The sequence below is a fragment of the Brachyhypopomus gauderio genome, chromosome 12 (genome assembly GCF_052324685.1).
Source record: "Brachyhypopomus gauderio isolate BG-103 chromosome 12, BGAUD_0.2, whole genome shotgun sequence".
NCBI lineage: Eukaryota > Metazoa > Chordata > Actinopteri > Gymnotiformes > Hypopomidae > Brachyhypopomus > Brachyhypopomus gauderio.
Genome location: NC_135222.1, coordinates 5246365 through 5266354, shown reverse-complemented (window position 1 = coordinate 5266354; position 19990 = coordinate 5246365). Strand labels below are relative to the sequence as shown.

The 19990-nt window shown below is 39.1% G+C and overlaps 3 protein-coding genes across 9 annotated transcripts in view; 1 reads left to right on the top strand and 2 right to left on the bottom strand.

Moving 5' to 3' along the window:
* Positions 1-4338, top strand: part of aspm (assembly factor for spindle microtubules) — a 30855-nt gene extending 26517 nt beyond the window's left edge. Inside the window, exons 24-30 of the mRNA XM_077024591.1 lie at positions 49-198; positions 1928-2119; positions 2590-2782; positions 2878-3032; positions 3283-3459; positions 3553-3719; positions 3980-4338. Of these exons, the coding sequence (XP_076880706.1) occupies positions 49-198; positions 1928-2119; positions 2590-2782; positions 2878-3032; positions 3283-3459; positions 3553-3719; positions 3980-4082 (1137 nt within the window). The 3' untranslated portion in view covers positions 4083-4338. The remainder of the gene's footprint in view (positions 1-48; positions 199-1927; positions 2120-2589; positions 2783-2877; positions 3033-3282; positions 3460-3552; positions 3720-3979) is intronic.
* LOC143528737 (complement factor H-like) lies at positions 4338-14952 on the bottom strand. Its single transcript, XM_077024601.1, has 9 exons — positions 14788-14952; positions 14429-14647; positions 14019-14124; positions 13868-13944; positions 13485-13676; positions 6471-6662; positions 6126-6305; positions 5863-6042; positions 4338-4723 (listed from the first exon to the last, which is right to left on the bottom strand). The coding sequence occupies exons 1-9, from the start codon at positions 14852-14854 to the stop codon at positions 4527-4529; spliced, it is 1410 nt and encodes a 469-aa protein (XP_076880716.1). The 5' UTR covers positions 14855-14952; the 3' UTR covers positions 4338-4526.
* Positions 14953-19097: 4145 nt separating this feature from the next.
* The window catches only part of LOC143528735 (complement factor H-like), a 41075-nt gene continuing 40182 nt past the window's right edge, over positions 19098-19990 (bottom strand). For all 7 annotated transcript variants that reach the window (XM_077024598.1, XM_077024594.1, XM_077024595.1 and 4 more), the window contains one exon: positions 19098-19967. In XM_077024598.1, the coding sequence (XP_076880713.1) occupies positions 19774-19967 (194 nt within the window). In that variant the 3' untranslated portion in view covers positions 19098-19773. The remainder of the gene's footprint in view (positions 19968-19990) is intronic.

The following is a 19990-nucleotide window of genomic DNA, read 5'->3' as shown; positions in this document are numbered from 1 at the left end:
TGCCAGGATGTTTGATCTTGCCGTCGCCCTCTTCACCTCCATCTCCAGGCTGCGGAAGCTGCGCGTGCTGCCCAGCTGAGACGTTTCGCCACTGCTGCGTACCATCACCTGTGTGCCGTGAGGATCCAGAGGGCCCTGCGAGCTCACTGGGCACTGGTGGCAGCCCAGAAGCAGATCTCCTCCGTCCTGTACATCCAGGTGCAGAACAACACCCCCCCCCCCCCCCCCCCATTCTGATGCTAACGACGATCAACTGGGATGGTTTATTGTCTTTATATTGGAGGTATTGTTTTGCAAGAAAGAGTAGTAGAGACTCTAAACGGCAGCGTTCAAACGTCTGTATTTGTAAAACGATGATTGTACACCTGCTATATGTAGTCATGGCCAAAAGTTTTAAGAATGACAAATATATTTTCACATGATCTGCTGCCCTCTGGTTTTTATGTGTGTTTGTCAGATGTTTTTATCACATACAGAAATATAATTGCAATCATATTATGAGTAACAAAAGCTTTTATTGACAGTTAGAATGAGTTAATGCAGCAAGTCAATATTTGCAGTGTTGACCCTTCTTCAGGACCTCTGCAATTCTCCATGGCATGCTCAATCAACTTCTGGACCAAATCCTGACTATCAGTCCATTCTTGTGCAATCAATGCTTGCATTTTGTCAGAATGTGTAGGTTTTTGTTTGTCCACCCGTCTCTTGATGATTGACCAAGTTCTCAATGGGATTAAGATCTGGAGAGTTTCCAGGCCATGGACCCAAAATCTCTCTGTTTTGTTCCCTGAGCCATTAGTTATCACCTTTGCTTTATGGCAAGGTGCTCCATCATGCTGGAAAAGGCATTGTTGATCACCAAACTGCTCTTGGATGGTTGGGAGAAGTTGCGCTCGGAGGACATTCTAGTACCACTCTTTATTCATGGCTGTGTTTTTAGGCTTTATAACATTCTGGAGTAGGGATGTCCCAATCCAGCTTTTTGAACTTCCGATCCGATACCGATATTTATTTGCACTTCCGGTCCGATACCGATATCGGCCGATACCGGCCTATCCGAGCATGTATTAAAGTTTAAAGTTATTTAGCCAACTTACTTTGTTGTCAAACTCATGTTGAAAAGCATTTTACTCTTGATAACAAGTAGCCAGCTGAATTAGGTGTGTTCGAATAATACACAATGGTTGGTAAGGAGAAACTGACCTGTTTATTTAGCAATTAATAAATAACAAACAGAAATATCATCAGTAAACCAAGGATTAAAAAGCCACAAGCGCAAATAATATTGTAAATTATATTAAAAAAGCAAAACCACAACCTGAGTGGAAAACAAATAGAGTTAATAGAGTAGTCTATTAACATTAACATCCATCAGTGCTCTTGAACAAGTGTAAACCAAAGCTTAAAAAAAATCCAAATATCGGATCGGGACAACCCTATTCTGGAGTATATGCAAATTACCATTATAAAAACTGAAGCAGTAGACTTAGTAAAAATTTAATATTTGTATCATTCTCAAAACTTTTGGCCATGACTGTAGGTAGTCCATCTTTTTTCTTAAATGGAGTACTGCAGGTGCATGGTACCTAGGCCCTAGATTGCCTTCTGAGGAAGAAGTATACAAATTCTTATTCAAGCATGTACAAACTTGAGTGAGCACGCGGTATCTGAGACCGGACATCTCTGACCCAAATCATAATATCCATGATATTACATGAATTTGGCTGTATGGTTTTTTATTTGAACGTATTTACAACAACAAATAAGCCAAGCCTAAAGAATTGTTAGACGTGCTACAATACCTCCTATCCATACCATCCATGTCACCTGATATTTTGTGGGCACCGTATATTCGGAAAATGGTTTCCATTTACACGTAAGCTATTTGTTCGCCTTCTCATGTAAGTGCTCACCTTCCTCATTTCAGCGTTGGATCAGGGCAAAGCTGCAAAGAAAGCGGTACCTCGAGCATCGAGAGAGCGTCGTGAAGGCACAAAGAGCGGTGAGAGCCTGGTTAGAGCATCGCGCTCAAGCCGCCACACTCATCCAGCGCATGACCAGAAGATTCCTTCTCCGACGCAGGCAGGAAAAGCTGCAGCATGGGATTATAAAGGCTCAGGTAGGGGAGACCTCTGTTTTGATTTTTTTTTCTCTCTCTCTCTTTTGCAGGATTATTTGGTGACTTTGTATCTGCTTGCCTTAAATTAGCATATTGTTAGATAATGGATTCTCGCTGTGTTACCTCAGTAAACACCTGCATCATGGGGGTTAATGAAGAAATGGGTTTTTTGCAGATACAGTACAGTAGCAGAACCTGAGGATGCATGTAGTCACCTAATGATAGCTGGCCTTTATACAGCGCTAGGTGAGGGTATTGTGCATAGGTGGTGAGAAATGGGGCTAGATATTCAGTTGATGATTAATCAAAGTAATGTCTCTTCCTGCAAAAGACATGTCTCATTGTAATTCTATCCTTTGGTAGAAGTCAACCTGCATCAATGTGAATGGAACGGCAGAAAATGCAGAATCTAACGTGTTCTTGTAATAAGCTGTAGTATCATGCAACAGTGTCTTTACTGGTAACTCTAGGCCCTTTGGAGAGGTCATCGTTCAAGAAAACTCCATGATACCTCCAAGGTCATTTCCATCAGACATCACCTCACGAAAGTGAACAGGGAGGCCAAGGAAGAAGACAAGCTGTGTCATAAGACCACGGCTGCACTGAGCTACCTGCTGGAATATCACAATTATGCCTACATCCTTCTGGCTTTAAAGTACTTGGGTAAGAGAATCATGGGCAGAGTGCATAGCTGAACATAACTGTTGTTACTTGATGCCCTCGCCTTGAAATGTCTTTGTTTTGATTTCTAATTAAAGAGACCGCAACCAGACTTTCACCAGAGTGTTGTGAGCACCTTGTGAACAGTGGAGCAACTCTCACTATCTTCACCTTAATAAGGAGCTGCAACCGCAGTGTTCCTTCCATGGAGATAATCACCCTGGCAATCCAAGTTCTTCTCAATTTGTCAAAGGTACGTGATCATGTCCTGACAGAGAGAGAGAATTGATCTGGAGCATCTTGCATTGTAGCCTGCAAAGAACTGTATTTTATATATTTTTTCTGCTGTTCAGTTAAAATGCTCAGTCATTGTATGCTACACTTGATAATGCTGTACAGCTTCATGCACATGTTGTGGTTTGATCAAATCTGTTTCCATTACACACACACAGTTTCATTGCGTCTCAAGTCTCTCGTCTTACTGGTTTATTTTTTTGCTGTAGTACAACAAAACCATAGATGCTGTTTATGAGGTGGAGGACTCTGTGAACACACTCTTGGACCTGCTCCAGATCTACAGAGAGAAAGCTGGGGACAAAGTGGCTGACAAAGGTGGCAGCATCTTTACCAAAGCATGTTTCCTTCTGGTGATTTTGGTACAGGATGAAAGACGGGCAATGGTGGGTATTTCCAGGATGTCATTGGTACACAGAGTGATTCAGACCTTGATATTAGTGCGTGTGCTTAATTAAATTTTTTGTGAACCCTACTAGGGGGTAAAAGAGCTTCCCAAGGCCTTGGACCGCATATGCAGCATCTATCGCCTCACAGTTCGAAAATACAAAATGGACGCCCAGAGAACCAAAGTCAAACAGAAGATGAATGCCTCACTAAATGGATGCTTCCTTCCTCCAGCCACTCCCCAGAAATCCAAGCCAAGGTATGTCTCATTGCTCATTATGGGTGTGTCCCAATCCCTACGTCTTAATTAACCACTGCTTTGCTTGCTTCCGAACTTGTTCAGCAGTCTAATTTAATCTAGCCACTAAAAGCTAACTAGCCAAGCTGTCACTAGCTTTATAATCCACCCTAAAACTCTGTTATGCTCAATAATGTTGAATCGTTAGTCAACTTTTACATTTTAATTTTAATGGATTCCTTTCTTTGTCTTATTTCTTTGTTTGATTGTTCTTATAACAGATTTGTACCAGACTGGTTTCTTCAGAAAGCAAAGCAGAAAGACATTGTAGACCCTCTTGGAGCCCTCCAGATGCTTCTCAGTGCTCTGGGTCTCGTGCCTTGAAACTGCAGTTTTGTTACATGTTGTATATACTTTTTTTTCTTTCACTTTTCCTCAAATATAAATTGTACATACTATTAAATTCATTTTTATTCTTATCAAACCTTTCAAAAACATTTTAGGTGTATTTGAAGATGCTTTTACATTTTTTTATTGTTCATAATTTGTGGCTCATTGCAGTGTTTTATAAATATGGAAGACAAAAAAATGACAGAATGCATAAATACATGCTTCTGAAATAAAAGAACAATTCAAAGATTTGGATGCTCACAGTCCTTTATTATGAGGTTGATATGCCAGTGGAATCAGTTAAGTCTTTACTGGCTCTTGCAGGAATGACAGCATACAATGTATTGGCTGATGTACAAACTTTGGATTTCTTAGGCAATACTGAGCAAATTTTAAATGCTTGTACAAATGAACACTACTGTAACTGCCTAAAAAAAGTTACTGACAAGCAGGCAATGGCATAACGCCATCAACGCATGTCTGACGAAACTGGACACTGTTGCGTTTTGGTTTCGTTCCATGCTGACATTTAAAGGAGATAGGCTGGTTATGCCATGAGTACATTAGTTGTTTTGGCACATGAAGTTGTTCAATCTTATTCACATCCATGTCATTTATACTCACAGTACAGGGTTCTGAAATTGAGATAAACATGCAAGCCTTTAAGGTTAATAATGAAATGCCATTATATACTGCAATTCACTGAAAATACTGCCATAGTGCCAAAATGTTTCAGATTTTTAGCTATTAGCCTATGCTATTGCACAACTACACTGTCAAATTGCCCATCTACAGCTTGTATTTGAATAACCATGTATAAACATGTGCAGGTTGTGAAGGAAATATTGATTATATTCATGTGTGATTCATGTTAATCATGTCCATGCAGACACTATAGTGCCGTCTGTGAAAAGTACTACTCGCACTGCTTAGTGATCAACTGTGACCATATTGAAGATGTTTTTCTGTAAGACTGAAGTCTTCTCTGCAGCAGCAGAGTTAGAGATAACATTGCTTATCCGTTTCTATGCACCCAAGGTGCTTCCTGGGAAGCAGCATCCTTAGTTTTTCTACACACACTCTTTGACTATAAAGAATCTGGACTGAGAGAGACAGTTCAGAGTTGCTGCGTGAGTGAGTTCAGAGTGCAGGCTTCACATCATACTTTTATATATTGTAACTCTCCTGCTATCAAATAAATACTGCTTAATATAAGACCTTGACTTCTGTGCCATCAATTCCACCACAAGTTGCTCTACACTGGAAAGCTGTAACTTAACTAACAAGAACAACCTTGCTGTGCCATCTCGCTAGAGCTGCTACCTGTGTCCAAATTTTAATCCCTTCTAAAAATGTATTCAGGTGCCAGACTTCCTCCTCTTAATGCTTCTAGCAGTTATGTTGATGGGCTATTGCTGCTATTTGAGTATTTAACTGCACACCTGGTATGCTGAGTTTGGATATCTCAGACAAATGGCTGTGTTTTTTTTTTTTTTTTTTTTTTTTACTATTAATTCAGCTCATGTCTCTCGAGAGCGATGTTGTTTGTGTAACAGGGGGATTACTACTGTGATTACTCAACCACTGAAATCTGAACTGCATTTCAGATTTTAATACGTTGACAGCTGTTCATTTTGAAAGTCTGATGCTGAATATTGAATATTGGTGCTTTGACACGAGTTCTAATTAAGAGCTAATAATTGATGGGCTTCTCCTACACTGCATATGTGCAGACTACTGAAAGTACCAATAATCCTTAGTGTGTCTTACTTACTTAAACACCGTACGTATCCCTTCCATTTCCCCTTTGTACACGTCATGTAGGGATTACCATCCATAGTGTGATAGCTGTGGCATATGTATTTGACCGATTCATCTGGTCTGTAGGATGCTTTCTGAAAAGTTGTTGTTTCTGCAAACTCAATATGGGGGGGCGGACCACATGCACCGTTCTCTGTGAACACACATGTGCAGTAAATTAGGTACAGTAATACCATACGATTAATCTTTTTCCATATCTTGTATTCCTCATGTCACCTGAACATGTAGGGTAAGGACTGCTCCAGGTTCCATCTGACTGGCATGTAATCGATGATGGACCCAACATATCCATGGAGGAATGGGTACATTGAAAATGTAAGGTGTGTCCAGGTTTATATGGTGGCGATCCAATGACAATTCTAACATTATTGAGTTGTTCTATCTTGCAAGTAACCACTGTGGAAAAAGTGAGAACCATTTCAGAACTGGGCTCTCTTGGTCCATTACTCAAACAATGCCATGCCACCTTCCACTGAAATACACAAAGGACATTTCATATTTGCAGATAGACTGATGTACAGCAAGGCTGTTGGGTTTTAATAAATAATAAAAGTCCCTTACCTTCACATGTTGGAAAAGAGCTGCTCCAGCTCCCTGATGCTGAACAGGTGACTTCCTTGCTTCCTCTCAAAGACAGTTTTAGATCAGTACAGGAGAACTGTAACTTGTGCCCATACTTTAAAGGTGCATTATATTCTGAAAGGCCAACCACTGACACGCTGTCTTTGATCTCTTCAAGCTCGCATGTGATGTCTAAAGGAGAAGCATAGGAAGGTATAAGTTTCCTGGCAACTCTTTAGAGGGTATGTTTTGTATTTTAGATATAGCATGTTTGTATTGTTTATATTGTCTTTAGACTTGCTATTTGCATCTTTCCTCCCAATACTTGCATACTGTGAACAAAAAAGTGGGATAAAACAACAAGTCAAAATGTGGATAATTATTCAAATGAAACCAAACAAAAACTCCCAAACAAAAGTCCTGAGATTTCTTTACAGCTTATTTGGCAATTTTAGTGAGTTTAATTGTCACCAGAGTGCTTTTAGCAAGTGTGGTAATGTCACAAAAGGAGCTCGAAATCACTGGAAGATTTTCATGCACATAGTATGTGCCCATTGTATGTGGCCAATGTATGCCCATTTGATATATTTTAGGACATAGGGGTTGCTACAGTTGTGATCAAATTTATTCAACCCCCAATGCTGCGAAGGGTTTTATGAAATTCAGTGCACATTTGTAATTGTGTTCATAATGAAATCTTACAAGGACTTGTTAAAGAACTAAATGCAACTAAGATAGCATCAATTTTTTTTGTCATAAAGTATTAAATGGCCTTTTTGTGATTTCTTCATTGACACAATTATTCAACCCCTTTACGACTACCACTCCTAAGAACAGAGGTTCATTCCAGTGTTTTCCATCAGGTATTGAAAACATCTGTGGATGTCAACGAGCAGCAGTCAAGCATGATAAGCACCAATTAGGCAGATTTAAAAGGACTGTGATACTCAGCTCCTTCTAGACATCTACTGGTGTGTTTCCAAGCATGGTGAAGGCAAGAGAATGGTCCCAGAAGACAAGAGAAGAGGTTATTGCTCTTCACAAGAATGGCAATGGATATAAAAAGATTGCGAAGTTGTTAAATATTCCAAGAGACACTATCGGAAGTATCATTCGCAAGTTCAAGTTAAAGGGCACAGTGGAAACGTTACCTGGTCGTGGCAGAAAGAAGATCCTGACCGCGACTGCTGTGCGCTACCTGAAGCGTAATGTGGAGAAAAATCCCCGCATGACTGCTAAGGAACTGAAAAAAGACCTGTCAGATGTGGGCACTGAAGTTTCAGCTCAGACAATAAGGCGCGCACTGCATAACGAAGACCTCCATGCCAGAATGCCCAGACGCACCCCCTTGCTGACTCCAAAGAACAAGAAAAGTCGACTGCAGTATGCCAAAAGTCATGTGGACAAGCCACAAAGGTTTTGGAACAGGTTTTGGAAACTAAATTAGAACTGTTTGGGACAATGGACCAGCGCTATGTTTGGAGAAGGAAGAACCAGGCTTATGAACAAAAGAACACCTTGCCTACTGTGAAGCATGGCGGGGGGTCAATTATGCTTTGGGGCTGTTTTGCTTCTAATGGTACAGGAAAGCTTCAACGTGTGCAGGGTACCATGAATTCCCTTCAGTACCAGGAGATCTTGGAGGAAAATGTGATGGAGTCAGTCACAAACCTGCGGCTTGGGAGACGTTGGACCTTCCAACAGGACAATGATCCGAAGCACACATCCAAGTCCACTAGAGCATGGTTGAACATGAAAGGCTGGAACATTCTAGAGTGGCCATCGCAATCACCAGACTTAAATCCAATTGAGAACCTCTGGTGGGACCTAAAGAAGGCAGTTGCAGTGCGCAAGCCTAAGAATGTGACTGAACTGGAGGCTTTTGCCCATGAAGAATGGGCTAAGATACCCATAGGTCGCTGCAAGACACTTGTGTCAAGCTATGCTTCACGCTTGAAAGCTGTCATAACTGGAAAAGGATGTTGTACTAAGTACTAAAAAATAATGTCACTAGGGGGTTGAATAAAACTGATAATGATGTGAGCACAGTAAAGACATTTGTGGTTATTCCATCATAAATATTATGTTATGTTTGTCTAATTTATAAGTGCCTCTTTGATATAATTGTAAATAAGATGACTGAAATGATCAAAATCAATGTCAAACTGGCCAAAACACTTTATTTCAGTGGGGGTTGAATAAATTTGATCACAACTGTATATAATGTACCAAAATGATCTCCAGCCCTCTCACAACTTGGCAGCTACAAACTTATTCTTATGTTCATCAAACCTCTTCCTCTGTTCCGCCATGCCTGGAAGTCTTAACTCATCCCTTGGAACTATATAATATTTACATGTAGTTTTTCATACTGGAATTGCTTTCTTGAATGCAAGTGTAAATGATGAGATTTCTCATGTTTGCGAATTGTACACCTGGTCAGAGATGTAATTGACAATAGGTGCAATGTACATAATAATGTAATGTGATGACTGACTCTTTGGACTGTATTTCCAGGCACAAGGTACAAGGAACCCGCTATTTTTGTCCCATTGCTACATTTCCCCCCCTATTTTTGCCCTATTGCCCTATTGCTACATACCCCCCCCCCCCCATGTTTGCACCATTGCTATTTGCTATGCACCTGCACTAATGTGAAGAGTGGCACAGCTGGAGGTGACATTTTAAATCTACAGCAGCATTTCTAATGTATTTCCTGTATTTTTATATCAGTCTTTTTTACACAGACCCTGGAAATTAAAGAAATGTTCCTGCACTAAGCGACCAGCATGCTTGTTCTTTAGGATTAAGAGTTGTTTATTGATTAGACATTGCAGCAGCACACCTACCCAGGCCAGATGATATATTCATTCCAAACAAACCTTTTTACAATTGCACCACTCTTCATCAAGTGGTCTGCGCCAAAGGGTATAAAAATACCAAGACCTGTGCCAATGCAATTATTTGTGTTTTATATTGCTCACTAATGTATTTAGGTCAGTCAAATGGGTATGACAACTTTTGTACCATTCTAATTTTTGTAACAGCTAGTCAAACTGGCGAAGAAGACAAATCATTTTCACACTTGCATTAGAGCCTTCCATGAAGGCAGGCGTACGAGCATGAGGTCGAACCCAAACAATCAGCAGAATTACAGGACAATTTGAGAAGAGGACATTTTGTTCTCTTGGAGGATGAAGTATTGTTTAATCAGGACAGTAAAAGATCCTGTCATCCAGTCATTGCCCCTGTCATCTAAACCCACTGTCAATAAGAGGGATGGGCCAAAACACACATTTCACCTCGCGCACCAATCACCAGCCCAACAGATCCCACAAATAAGGAAACCAAATGGTACCTTATTGACAATTATCAAAACGTTTGCCTCATTGTATTCAAACCTACACATCAGAAATAACAATAACAGAAATTTACAGATGAGATGGAACACTTAAGAAAGTGTTTTCTAAGCAATTATCACGTATCCAGCTCGACATGTTCAATTACTGTCACGTGGTACTGCCACAAACACTGAAGCATCAGTTATTCTCCTGCCAGGTAGAGATAAATCAGGCTGCAACTCGTACATACTCATCTCCTTTTAAACATGGATGTGAAAAACTTAGCCAGTGTCCTTGCTAAACTTGAAGACCACAATACATGATGTGATCTCTGCTGACCAGGATGACATTCATTCACAAATATTCATCAGATTTTAAACATTATTCACTCCCCTGTGTATGGGCAGATATCAGAGGTGACCATCTCATTGGATGCAGAGAAAGTGTTTGACAGGATTGAATGAATGGCTTTAGTCGCATGCTTAGAAAAAAACAGGTGTGGACCTAATTTCATTTCATGGATTTAACACTTATATTCCTCACCCAAAGCCTGTGTCGTTACAAATGGTAAGTATTTGAGATACTTCCAACTGTCAAGTATCTCAAGAAACCTTGAGCCTTTATACATTGCACTTAAATCACATCTATTCAAACGATCAATTTTGTTTTAGCACACATTCGGCCTGCATCGGTCCAACTTATTTTGGAATTTTCAAGAACGTCACTTTCTTCCGTGCTACGACCCCAACTTCCCAAACATGTACTTACTCCCAGTATTAGATGACATGTTAGATTCATGTTATCTCAAAAAGGCCACTTTCCAGGATACATGAATGTATAGCTTCTCTCTGAAACATGATCCTCGCAAATGTTACAGCAGATTGATGTGAGAGAACTAGGAGGGGACATATGGTGTTAATTTTGGGACAAATGTTTTGTTCATTTGAAAATGAGATCTGAAACTGAAAGTTACAGTGTTGAGCCTGAACATTGAAAAATACCACAATCGATTCAAAATAAAAATAAGTGAAGCAAATGTTTTTTCAGTTTAAATACAATTTTGATTCAATTCTGTATTTATTTTGAATCAATTATTTTTTTTCAAGTTTCAGGTTGCTGTATATTTTGATATTTGAGGTTTAATGTATTTCAGATTTCAGACTTTTTTTTTCAGATTCAGATCTTATTTTTTTGAGTTTCGGATCTTTTTTTCACTTTCACATTTTTTTTTCAAGTTTCGAAGCTGTTTTTTTCAGTTTCAGATCTTTTTTTCAGTTCAGACTTTTGGCCCCGATCTAACGTGAGGGGCGTGGTATTAACGGATAGGGGCGTGGCCAAACGAGTGACAGCACAGCAAATCATTCCTGAGAGCCTTCCACAATGTTGCCTGATCAAAAAATGACAGGCTTTTACATTTTATATTGAAATAAATGCAGCAATGAAAGAGTCCTGTTAAGCGAGACTGTCTGGAAAGGATTTATGTTAATAACTTAGATACACTGTGATGATTGTTCAGACTAATGTTTCCAGCTTTGCACCCAGCACTTCGCGCTCGTCACTGTTTTGAACGCAGCGCGGTGACTACATACGCCTGCCTCTGCTGACAGACATTTAAAGACTCTTTGGTGACTCTGCGTATCGGCCACTCGTTTAAAATCATCCTGACGAGCTCCGAATCACCATTTGTTGAAATGAAGATGGTTCATAACTTTTGTTTGAAAATTATGTTGAGTGAAATACTAGCCGACATCCAGCTAGACAGCTCTATATTACTAGTTCAGAATACTGTTTAGCGATAACGAATTAAGATTATAGGAGGGTACGTGAATCTACAGTGGTAGACCGTTAATGACAGCACTAAATTTAAAGGGTTTATTATTATAGATGTATGGTTATCAGTGAATGTTCCTATACGCCATCAGCGTCATTTAAACCTCTGCAAGCGAGTGGCATCGCATTTAGTATTTGTGCAATTTTTTGCCTGTCATTTTTTGATCAGGCAACATTGTGGAAGGCTCTCAGGAATGATTTGCTGTGCTGTCACTCGTTTGGCCACGCCCCTATCCGTTAATACCACGCCCCTCACGTTAGATCTGGGCCAAAAGTCTGAACTGAAAAAAAGATCTGAAACTGAAAAAAACAGCTTCGAAACTTGAAAAAAAAATGTGAAAGTGAAAAAAAGATCCGAAACTCAAAAAAATAAGATCTGAATCTGAAAAAAAAGTCTGAAATCTGAAATACATTAAACCTCAAATATCAAAATATACAGCAACCTGAAACTTGAAAAAAAATAATTGATTCAAAATAAATACAGAATTGAATCAAAATTGTATTTAAACTGAAAAAACATTTGCTTCACTTATTTTTATTTTGAATCGATTGTGGTTTTTTTCGATGTTCAGGCTCAACACTGTAACTTTCAGTTTCAGATCTCATTTTCAAATGAACAAAACATTTGTCCCAAAATTAACACCATAGGGACATGGAATATGACACCTGGAGCTGTGTTCTGCAAAGAGTCCAAAACTGTTTCTTGTGTGCAAAACTAAACATAATATAATTTAAAGTCCTACACTGAGCTCATTTCTCCAACCCAAGACTGGTCAATGGTGACACACGGTGATAGGTGTGCAGAAACAGTACCACACCTAACTCACATGTTTGGATTTGCATGGCCTGGGCAACCTATTGGTCTGTAGTCTTTAAAACTATCAAAGGCACTTAAATCTAATCTCCAGCCTGATCCAGTAACGGCTATATTTGGGATCGCTGACAGTAAACATCAAAAAACAATGATGAAGCCTAAAAACATTACTGCTTTCATGACACTGCTTGTACCAAGAAGATCTGTCAGGCTACAGCCCCTGACCCTTTGGGCGTGTGTTAATGTTGTCTGCGTCTGTGGATCTTCGTGCGTGTGGTTGTGTCTGAATGTGTTCATCGGTCTCACCTGTGGCTCGTCTCGTGATCACTCGGGGCTTATGTGGTTTGTCTATTTAATGTGCGTTCGTGCAGTGTCCCGTGCTCGTCTTTGTCAGAGTCGTTCATTGTGACTACCAGTAAGTGTTTAAACGTGCGCTGTCTGCGCTTGTATGTAAATAAACGTGTGTGCGTGCAAAGAAGTCTGGACTCGTTGCCTCGTCCTTCTCCCTGCGCCCATCATCACAAGATCATTACATTGGAAGTCAAAAAACCCTCCCAAAGCATCTCTGTGTTTGAATAATCTGATGCCGTTTATACAGCTCGATTTTCAATCAAGAGGTCCAGAGAGATTTTTTTTATCCCATCTGGGAGTTCTATTATATTTAGAAAAGTTTTGCCTGATACTGTTCAGAACAGTCACCCACATTTAAAATATTTTTTTGTTTAGTAAAACATGTTTCATTTTATTTTTATTCTTTGTCTTCATGATTGTAGGATTTGGTGAACTTAAGAGTATCATATAAATAATTGCATGTACTGTATATGTGTGTGGATGTGTGCATCTATCTTGTCTTTATTGCTATGGACATGTGTTCATTATGTTTTCCTTCCTGGCCATGGTGCTTTAGGTGGGTGGTGCTGCATTGACTGTGATTTTTGTATTATTTATGTATAAATTCTTGTTCAATGTACATTTTCCAAAAAATGCTACTACTGCTGTACATATAAAACACCTTCAGATAAACCTTACCTTCACATCGAGGAAATGGGCTGCTCCAATCCCCATTTTCATGGCATGTGATTTCTCTGGGTCCTACCAATCGAAGTCCAGGACCAGCACACGTAAATCGTAAACTATGACCATATCTTAGTGGTGTATCATAATCAGTGAGTCCATCCACAGTTATTCTGCCCCCAAGTTGAGGTGGAGAACACGTTATCTCTAAGAAAGGAAAGAGTCCAATTACAGATTTGGCAATGAAGGATCCCTGGATTTGCTTCAAATAGTACTTGTGTGGTATAAAATGGGCAACAGAAACCAAATATAAAATGGGTTCTGAGATTGCAGATTCATTTAGATTTACTTAAAATAAGCAATAAATAACTGTTGTTGGGTCATGAGTTTTGTCTTACCTTCACACACAGGCAAACGGTTACTCCATCCCCCAGCTAAACAGGTTCTGGTGTCTTCCCGGCTCACCATCTGGTAGCTAAAGACAACTTCAGGTAAGACTGTAGGGTTGATCTGTACTCAGATTTATTGAAAGCAAATGTTCACACTCACCCTTCTGTACAAATGTATTTGATAGTGGTTCCATAAACAAAGTCAGTGCCATGTACCATTATATAATGGCCATTTGGAAGGTCTGCAGGTAGCTCACAGTGCTTGGCTGTTTTTTTTTCCAAGATAAAAAAATAACATTACAGGAGTCTGTTCTTTAAAAACCCACATGATTGTATGCCTAAGTGGCAGGAAGTACTAGCAAACTACAGTTAAACAATTTACTTCAGTGGAAATAAAAGCAAAGTAGCTGGAAAATGAAAGTTTTGTTTTATATTTATTTCTATGTTGGGTTGCTAAAATACTAGTTAAATTGAATTATGCTTCTGAGCTATTTTGCATTGGCACTGATATCAAAATCCACCATAACTCTTAGCCTACCATGCTAGACTTAACTAAATCTGTATACTTACGTGAACATTTGGCATTTTGAGTACTGACCCATTGGTGCCTGTCACAAATGTAAATTATTCTTCTTAGAGATACATATCCTTGCTGGCAAATGTACAGCAATGTATCTCCCTCACTGTAACTGCTTTTGAGAGAAATGACTGAGATGTTTGCGTTGTCTACTACAGGGAGAGTCACTGGGCAGGCTGTCTCTTGAGATGATGGTCTGCTGTACACACCGGCTGTCTCAATAATTGAATATAGTCATTAGTGAAACTTTGTATACTTTGTATCATGGGCAGTGTTGACAGTTATGTTTTCAGAAATGGATACAATGTTAAAGAAGTGTTGATGTTAAATGTAACAAAGGAAAAAGGCTTACCGTCATGTACTGTAGTACACACCTTCACAAAGAAGAAAATATGTAGGAGTACTAGCATTGACTCCATTCTTAGTCATTTAAAATGGTTAGCTATCATAGTGAGGCTAAGTAAACTTTCAATAGGGTTAAAGTTTCTCAGTTTAGACCTGCCCTTTTTAGCACATGGACAAAACAGCATGAAGAGGAACTAGGGGTTGTAGGGCATATTGTGAAATAACAGATATTTCATGAGTGTTCAGATTGTGAATGTTGTCTCTTAGTCACTTTGAATCACATACATCTACAGATATAGCACAAGTCTTAACAATCGTTATTTGACTGAGTTCTGTCCAGCAAAAAGCTTTAAAAATCTAAGAGCAATATAATGGGTCCATATATGTAGTATATATTTATTACATTGTCTAATCACTGCTCAAATTGTGGTATGTTTGAGCAACTTTTGATCTGTCTCTCCATACACATTACTCTCTGGTGTCTGTTGTGAGCCGGTAGCACAATCAGTTGACCTCCCTGCTACCTTTGTGGACCTTTCAGTAATGTTTGCTGACCCACCAACTCTTTTGCACCCCCACTCAACTCAATTTGGCTACCTACTCAAACACCCTGCCAAACACCCTGCTCAAAATACAACCGTCAGTACTTATGGACGATAGCCTGTCATTCATCCACTATTTTTTTATGTCATGCGATGTACCCGCACTTCCTTTGCAAAATCCCGGACGATTTTGAAATCACCCCCGCACATTTTTTTAGGTCTCAAAAGTAGGACATGTCCGGGAAAAAGAGGACGTCTGGTCACCCTATATAGTGCAATTTTTGAAGAATGAATTGAAAACTCATATTTTGTTAGACAACAGTTGTTTAATGTGATAACAAGCTGTTGCATCATGTTTGCAATGTTACACATGAATTTCCAAGCAAGTAGTAAGTCTTGCATTTAGGTGTTCACTGTTCAGTTTCCTTCTCCTGCTCCAATTCTGGGCCTGGCTTGGTCCAGACCTTAGACCTGTCATGTTTCCCAATAAGTTCCTGGCCCTAGTTCTTTTTCCTTACCAAACCTCAATCTCCTGCTCCAGAACCCTGAATGTTGGTTCTAGTGTCATGTTTTTGATGATAACACCATGTTATCATCATGTGGTCTTTTTGTTTTGTTTTTGTTCTTCGCACAATTGGGTCTTGATTTTCTCTTGGATTTAATCTTCTTTCTGTGAATTCAATCTTCCTGAATGTTTTATTGTCCACATGTCCCTCATGTTTGTATCTCTTTTCATGTATATGCTGATGATACCCAAATCTATTTGGCTCTTCAGCAAAGAGAAAAAAAACTCCTTAAAGAAGCTGCTAGATTGTCTTGAGGACATTAAAACTTGGATGGCGTAAAAAAATTTTTAAGTTAAATGAAAGTACAACAGTTTTTACTTAAAAAAAAGAAGTGATTTTTAGACCCAGTAGTTCCAGCGAGACCCACTGTGAAAATTTGGATTTTTTGAACGCCTATGCAAAACCTTCTGTAAAAAATCTTGGCATGACAATAGACCATGATGTTAAGTTAGACAGAGAGATAAACTCATTAAATCCAGTTTCTTTCAGTTGAGGCTTTTAACTAAAGTCAAGCCGTATATATCTTAAATTTGTGTCACGTCCAGCCCCTCCCTCCTCCCTGGTCCCGCCTAGCTCCCCGTTCCCATTCGTTCCTCCCTCTGTCTGTCACGCCCCCTTTACAACCTCTCCCACGGCGAGGTGCGAAGGGGAGGGGGGGAGGGTGAACCAATAAGCCCACAGAGACAAGCTGGCGCCTCAGAAGTGATTGAAAGCTGTTCTAACCAATAGTGTACATCCTTCCGAAGCTAGCCAGCCCTCATATGACATGATTGGTCAAGTATATTTTTAAATTGAGCCCTCGGAAACTGGCGCTTCATTTCCAATTTCGGCCGCTAGCATAGCAACATAAGCTAACCCTTTGCTAACCTAAGCTAAGCTCCCCAGAACACACTGTTCGGCGAAACTGAAGCAGCCATGGATTATTTTGTTCGTTTTTATGCGGATTGTGGATACTTTTGAACATAAACGGATTACTTTGTGTGGAATATATGAGCAATTTTCGGAATTTTCGCCAACCCGGAAGTAAGACGGTACACCGGCTACGACGCGATTCTACGTACTGTGAGTAACAATGGATAATTTTTCATAAGCGATATTGTACAAAATATATATTCTAATACTAAACATTAACTAAGCGTTAGATTATAAACAGTTTTAGAGCGTTTGAGTGCTGCAGCACTCTGTATCGTGTCGGATGCTACCGGAGTTGGCTACGGTAACCTAGCTTATGCTGTCGGACTATATTGGACATAAATATGATATCATAACGTTCATATTTGGACATGAAATTTAGTCATTGGAATTTTCTGGTCTTGCTGTAATATGTGCAGCATTGTTGTTTGTCGTAGCTCCTCGGTTTCGTGTAAGGAATTTGTTGGCATGTTAGCTTAGTTGGCTAATGGTGTGTGTTGGGTGTGGCATATTTAGACATGGGTGTGGTGCACTTGACATACCTTGGATAAAGCTGAATAACTTTTCAATGCTTGCATGGATTTGCTCCATTTTTTCTGTGTTGTTAGAAAAGACCCTAGCGAAATTTATTGTAATTTCTGATACCTAATTTGAATAACTATGTGAATATACATTCCAGTCATGTTCAAGTTCAAGTCAGCATTTGTGACATTCCTGGCATATTAGCATCTGCAATAGAGGCTCTAAAATAAACCAAATTATGTGAATATGATACTGAAGTGTATTAATATGTTCCCCCAACTGCCTACTTCAGTTTGAGCCATGAATGATAATTTTCCTATATGTACAACTTGAGATATCTAGTTTTAATGTGAACTATGTCAAAAATGTTAAAAATGGCCACCGGGTGTGCGAATCTGCAGTATAAGGTTAAGTCAAAATGGACCTGCCTATGACCTCTTCTCTCCGCACCACGTCACAATATCTGTGTATGCCTGCATGTGCATTTTTATGTATATCTTCTTTGGACAGCACTTTGGTCAACTATTGTTGTTTTTAAATGTGCTTTACAAATAAATTTTGTTTGACATTGACACTTGTTAACAGATCCTTAATTCGCAAAGTTTTTTTTACTGAGTTCCTTTTTTTCTTTAGTATTCTGCATTTCTTTTGTTCTTTATGCTCCTGTCAACAAGAATTATGATGTAGGTATCCAGCCTGTGCTGGGCTAACAGCAGGGGGCCTAGCAGCACATCCTCAACCTGATGGTCCAGCGAGGGCTAGGGCTGACATCACCGGACAATGTTATTACCAGAGATGACCTTATGTCATGAGTACTTATGTAATCAGTTGAAGTTAGTATAACTTCATGATTAAGAGGTTGTATTTAATGCTTTGAGTGTATGATCTGTTTTTCTTTTAATAATTGCAATACTTCTATTAAACTTTATTTTAATTTAATATCTTACCTGTGCCTTTGACTCGTCTTGCTCACTGCTAAGGTTCAAATTTAAACTACACTTTAAGATTAAGAAACTTGCAGTTCACGTGTGTCTTCGTGTCTACTTAACCCTAACTCAAACTATTCTGCAGAAACATCATTACTGTGTGATGATCATGCTGAATTCATTTGGATATTTCTAGTGTTGAGGTATTTTCGAATAGAGTCTTCAGTATATTTATTTCTCTGCTGTATCACCTTTACACCCATTTTAAACTTTGATTAATTCTTAACCCTGTTATCAAACTCATCAAAACAAAATGACAATGTTTGCTAAAACAGCTCAGGTAATTAGGGAACATTTTGCACGACTGTTTAATGATGCCTCCTATATTTTATAATGGTATTATAGATGAATACATGTTCAATTTATATAGCACCTTTCAAGATACCCAAGGATGCTTTACAATTTTAACACAGGTACATGACCATTCACACACTGGCGAGAAGTGGCAGCCAATTGCGCACAGCGTACTCTCTACTAGAATCCACAGCCCCCTGGGGGACTGAATGGGGTGCAGGAAGGGGAGAGAGGACAGACCCTAGTGACAGAGCACCATCCACCACTGGACATACACACATACATTCATGCACAAACATTCAGACAACTGCTTTTATTGAACATAGACACACAGTCAGGGAGAATTTTTGTGAGGGAATGCCAATTTACCTAACCTCCATGTTTTTGGACTGTGGGAGGAAACCCATGCAGACACAGGTAGACTATGGAAACTGGGATGAACTTGCAAATGGATATGTGGTAAACTGTTTTGATTAATTTGATTTAATGCAGACATGAGGACACAGCAGTATTTGTATTTATTCTGACACTTTTGTGTTTTACAGCAGTATTTTTTAGTCATGTTCCTGAGTGTCCACAGTTCAGCACATTGTCCCCCTAATTGATATGTCTTTGTAAAGCCAGCTAACTTAATGATTTCATGAGGACCACCACATAAACACAAAAAAATAATATTATACTAAGTCTGTATAATTTTAGGTTATAGAAAGACTGCCAACAGTTAAGGCCATGTATTCTCAGTTTTTTGTAGTCAAATGTTGTATGGCACAAGACTCAACATGGCTAATGAATAATAATAAACAAAGATTACTGCTAGCCATAGTTGAACACTAAATGTGATGTTAGATTTCTGCATTTTTTTAATAACATCTATAGATTTCAGACTTGCTTCAGGAGGCACTCGATGTCCAGGGCCTGATAATGATTATGGGTCAGCTCAATAACATATTGTTGCAATTAAAGTTACAATGCACATTCAGAAATGTCTTCAATGATGCTGCTGAAATATGCATACACAACCTGAACAAGAACAGTACTGCTGAATTAATTGCCACACATTCAGACTATCATGGTAAATCACACTCTTCAAACAGAATCATATTAACACTAAAAGCATACTTCTTAATCTTATAAAGGTAAACCTCTATCACAGCACTTTAATGGAAAATACCTATGCACAAGTAGGCAAAGAAATTTTCCCATTTTGGCATTCCTGTTTTAAACTTGTGTTACCTATTCGATACTTATTTTTAAGACACTGAAATTGAATTTTTATTGAATGTTCTGCATGGTTTTTTGGATGTAAAGAACTAATTATCTTTATATTATGTTCTATCAAGTCTTCATCTTTTATGATGCAGGATCCTGAAATAAAAGGCAACATGTAC

Bases quoted from the DNA above. Each gene is read 5' to 3' on its own strand.
- LOC143528737 (XM_077024601.1), bottom strand. From the start codon at position 14,854: ATGGAGTCAATGCTAGTACTCCTACATATTTTCTTCTTTGTGAAGGTG. The intron at 14,648-14,787 runs GTAAGCCTTTTT...TTATTGAGACAG, and splicing joins GTGTACTACAGTACATGACG to CCGGTGTGTACAGCAGACCA. The intron at 6,306-6,470 runs GTAAGGGACTTT...CTTTTTCCACAG, and splicing joins CTCTTTTCCAACATGTGAAG to TGGTTACTTGCAAGATAGAA.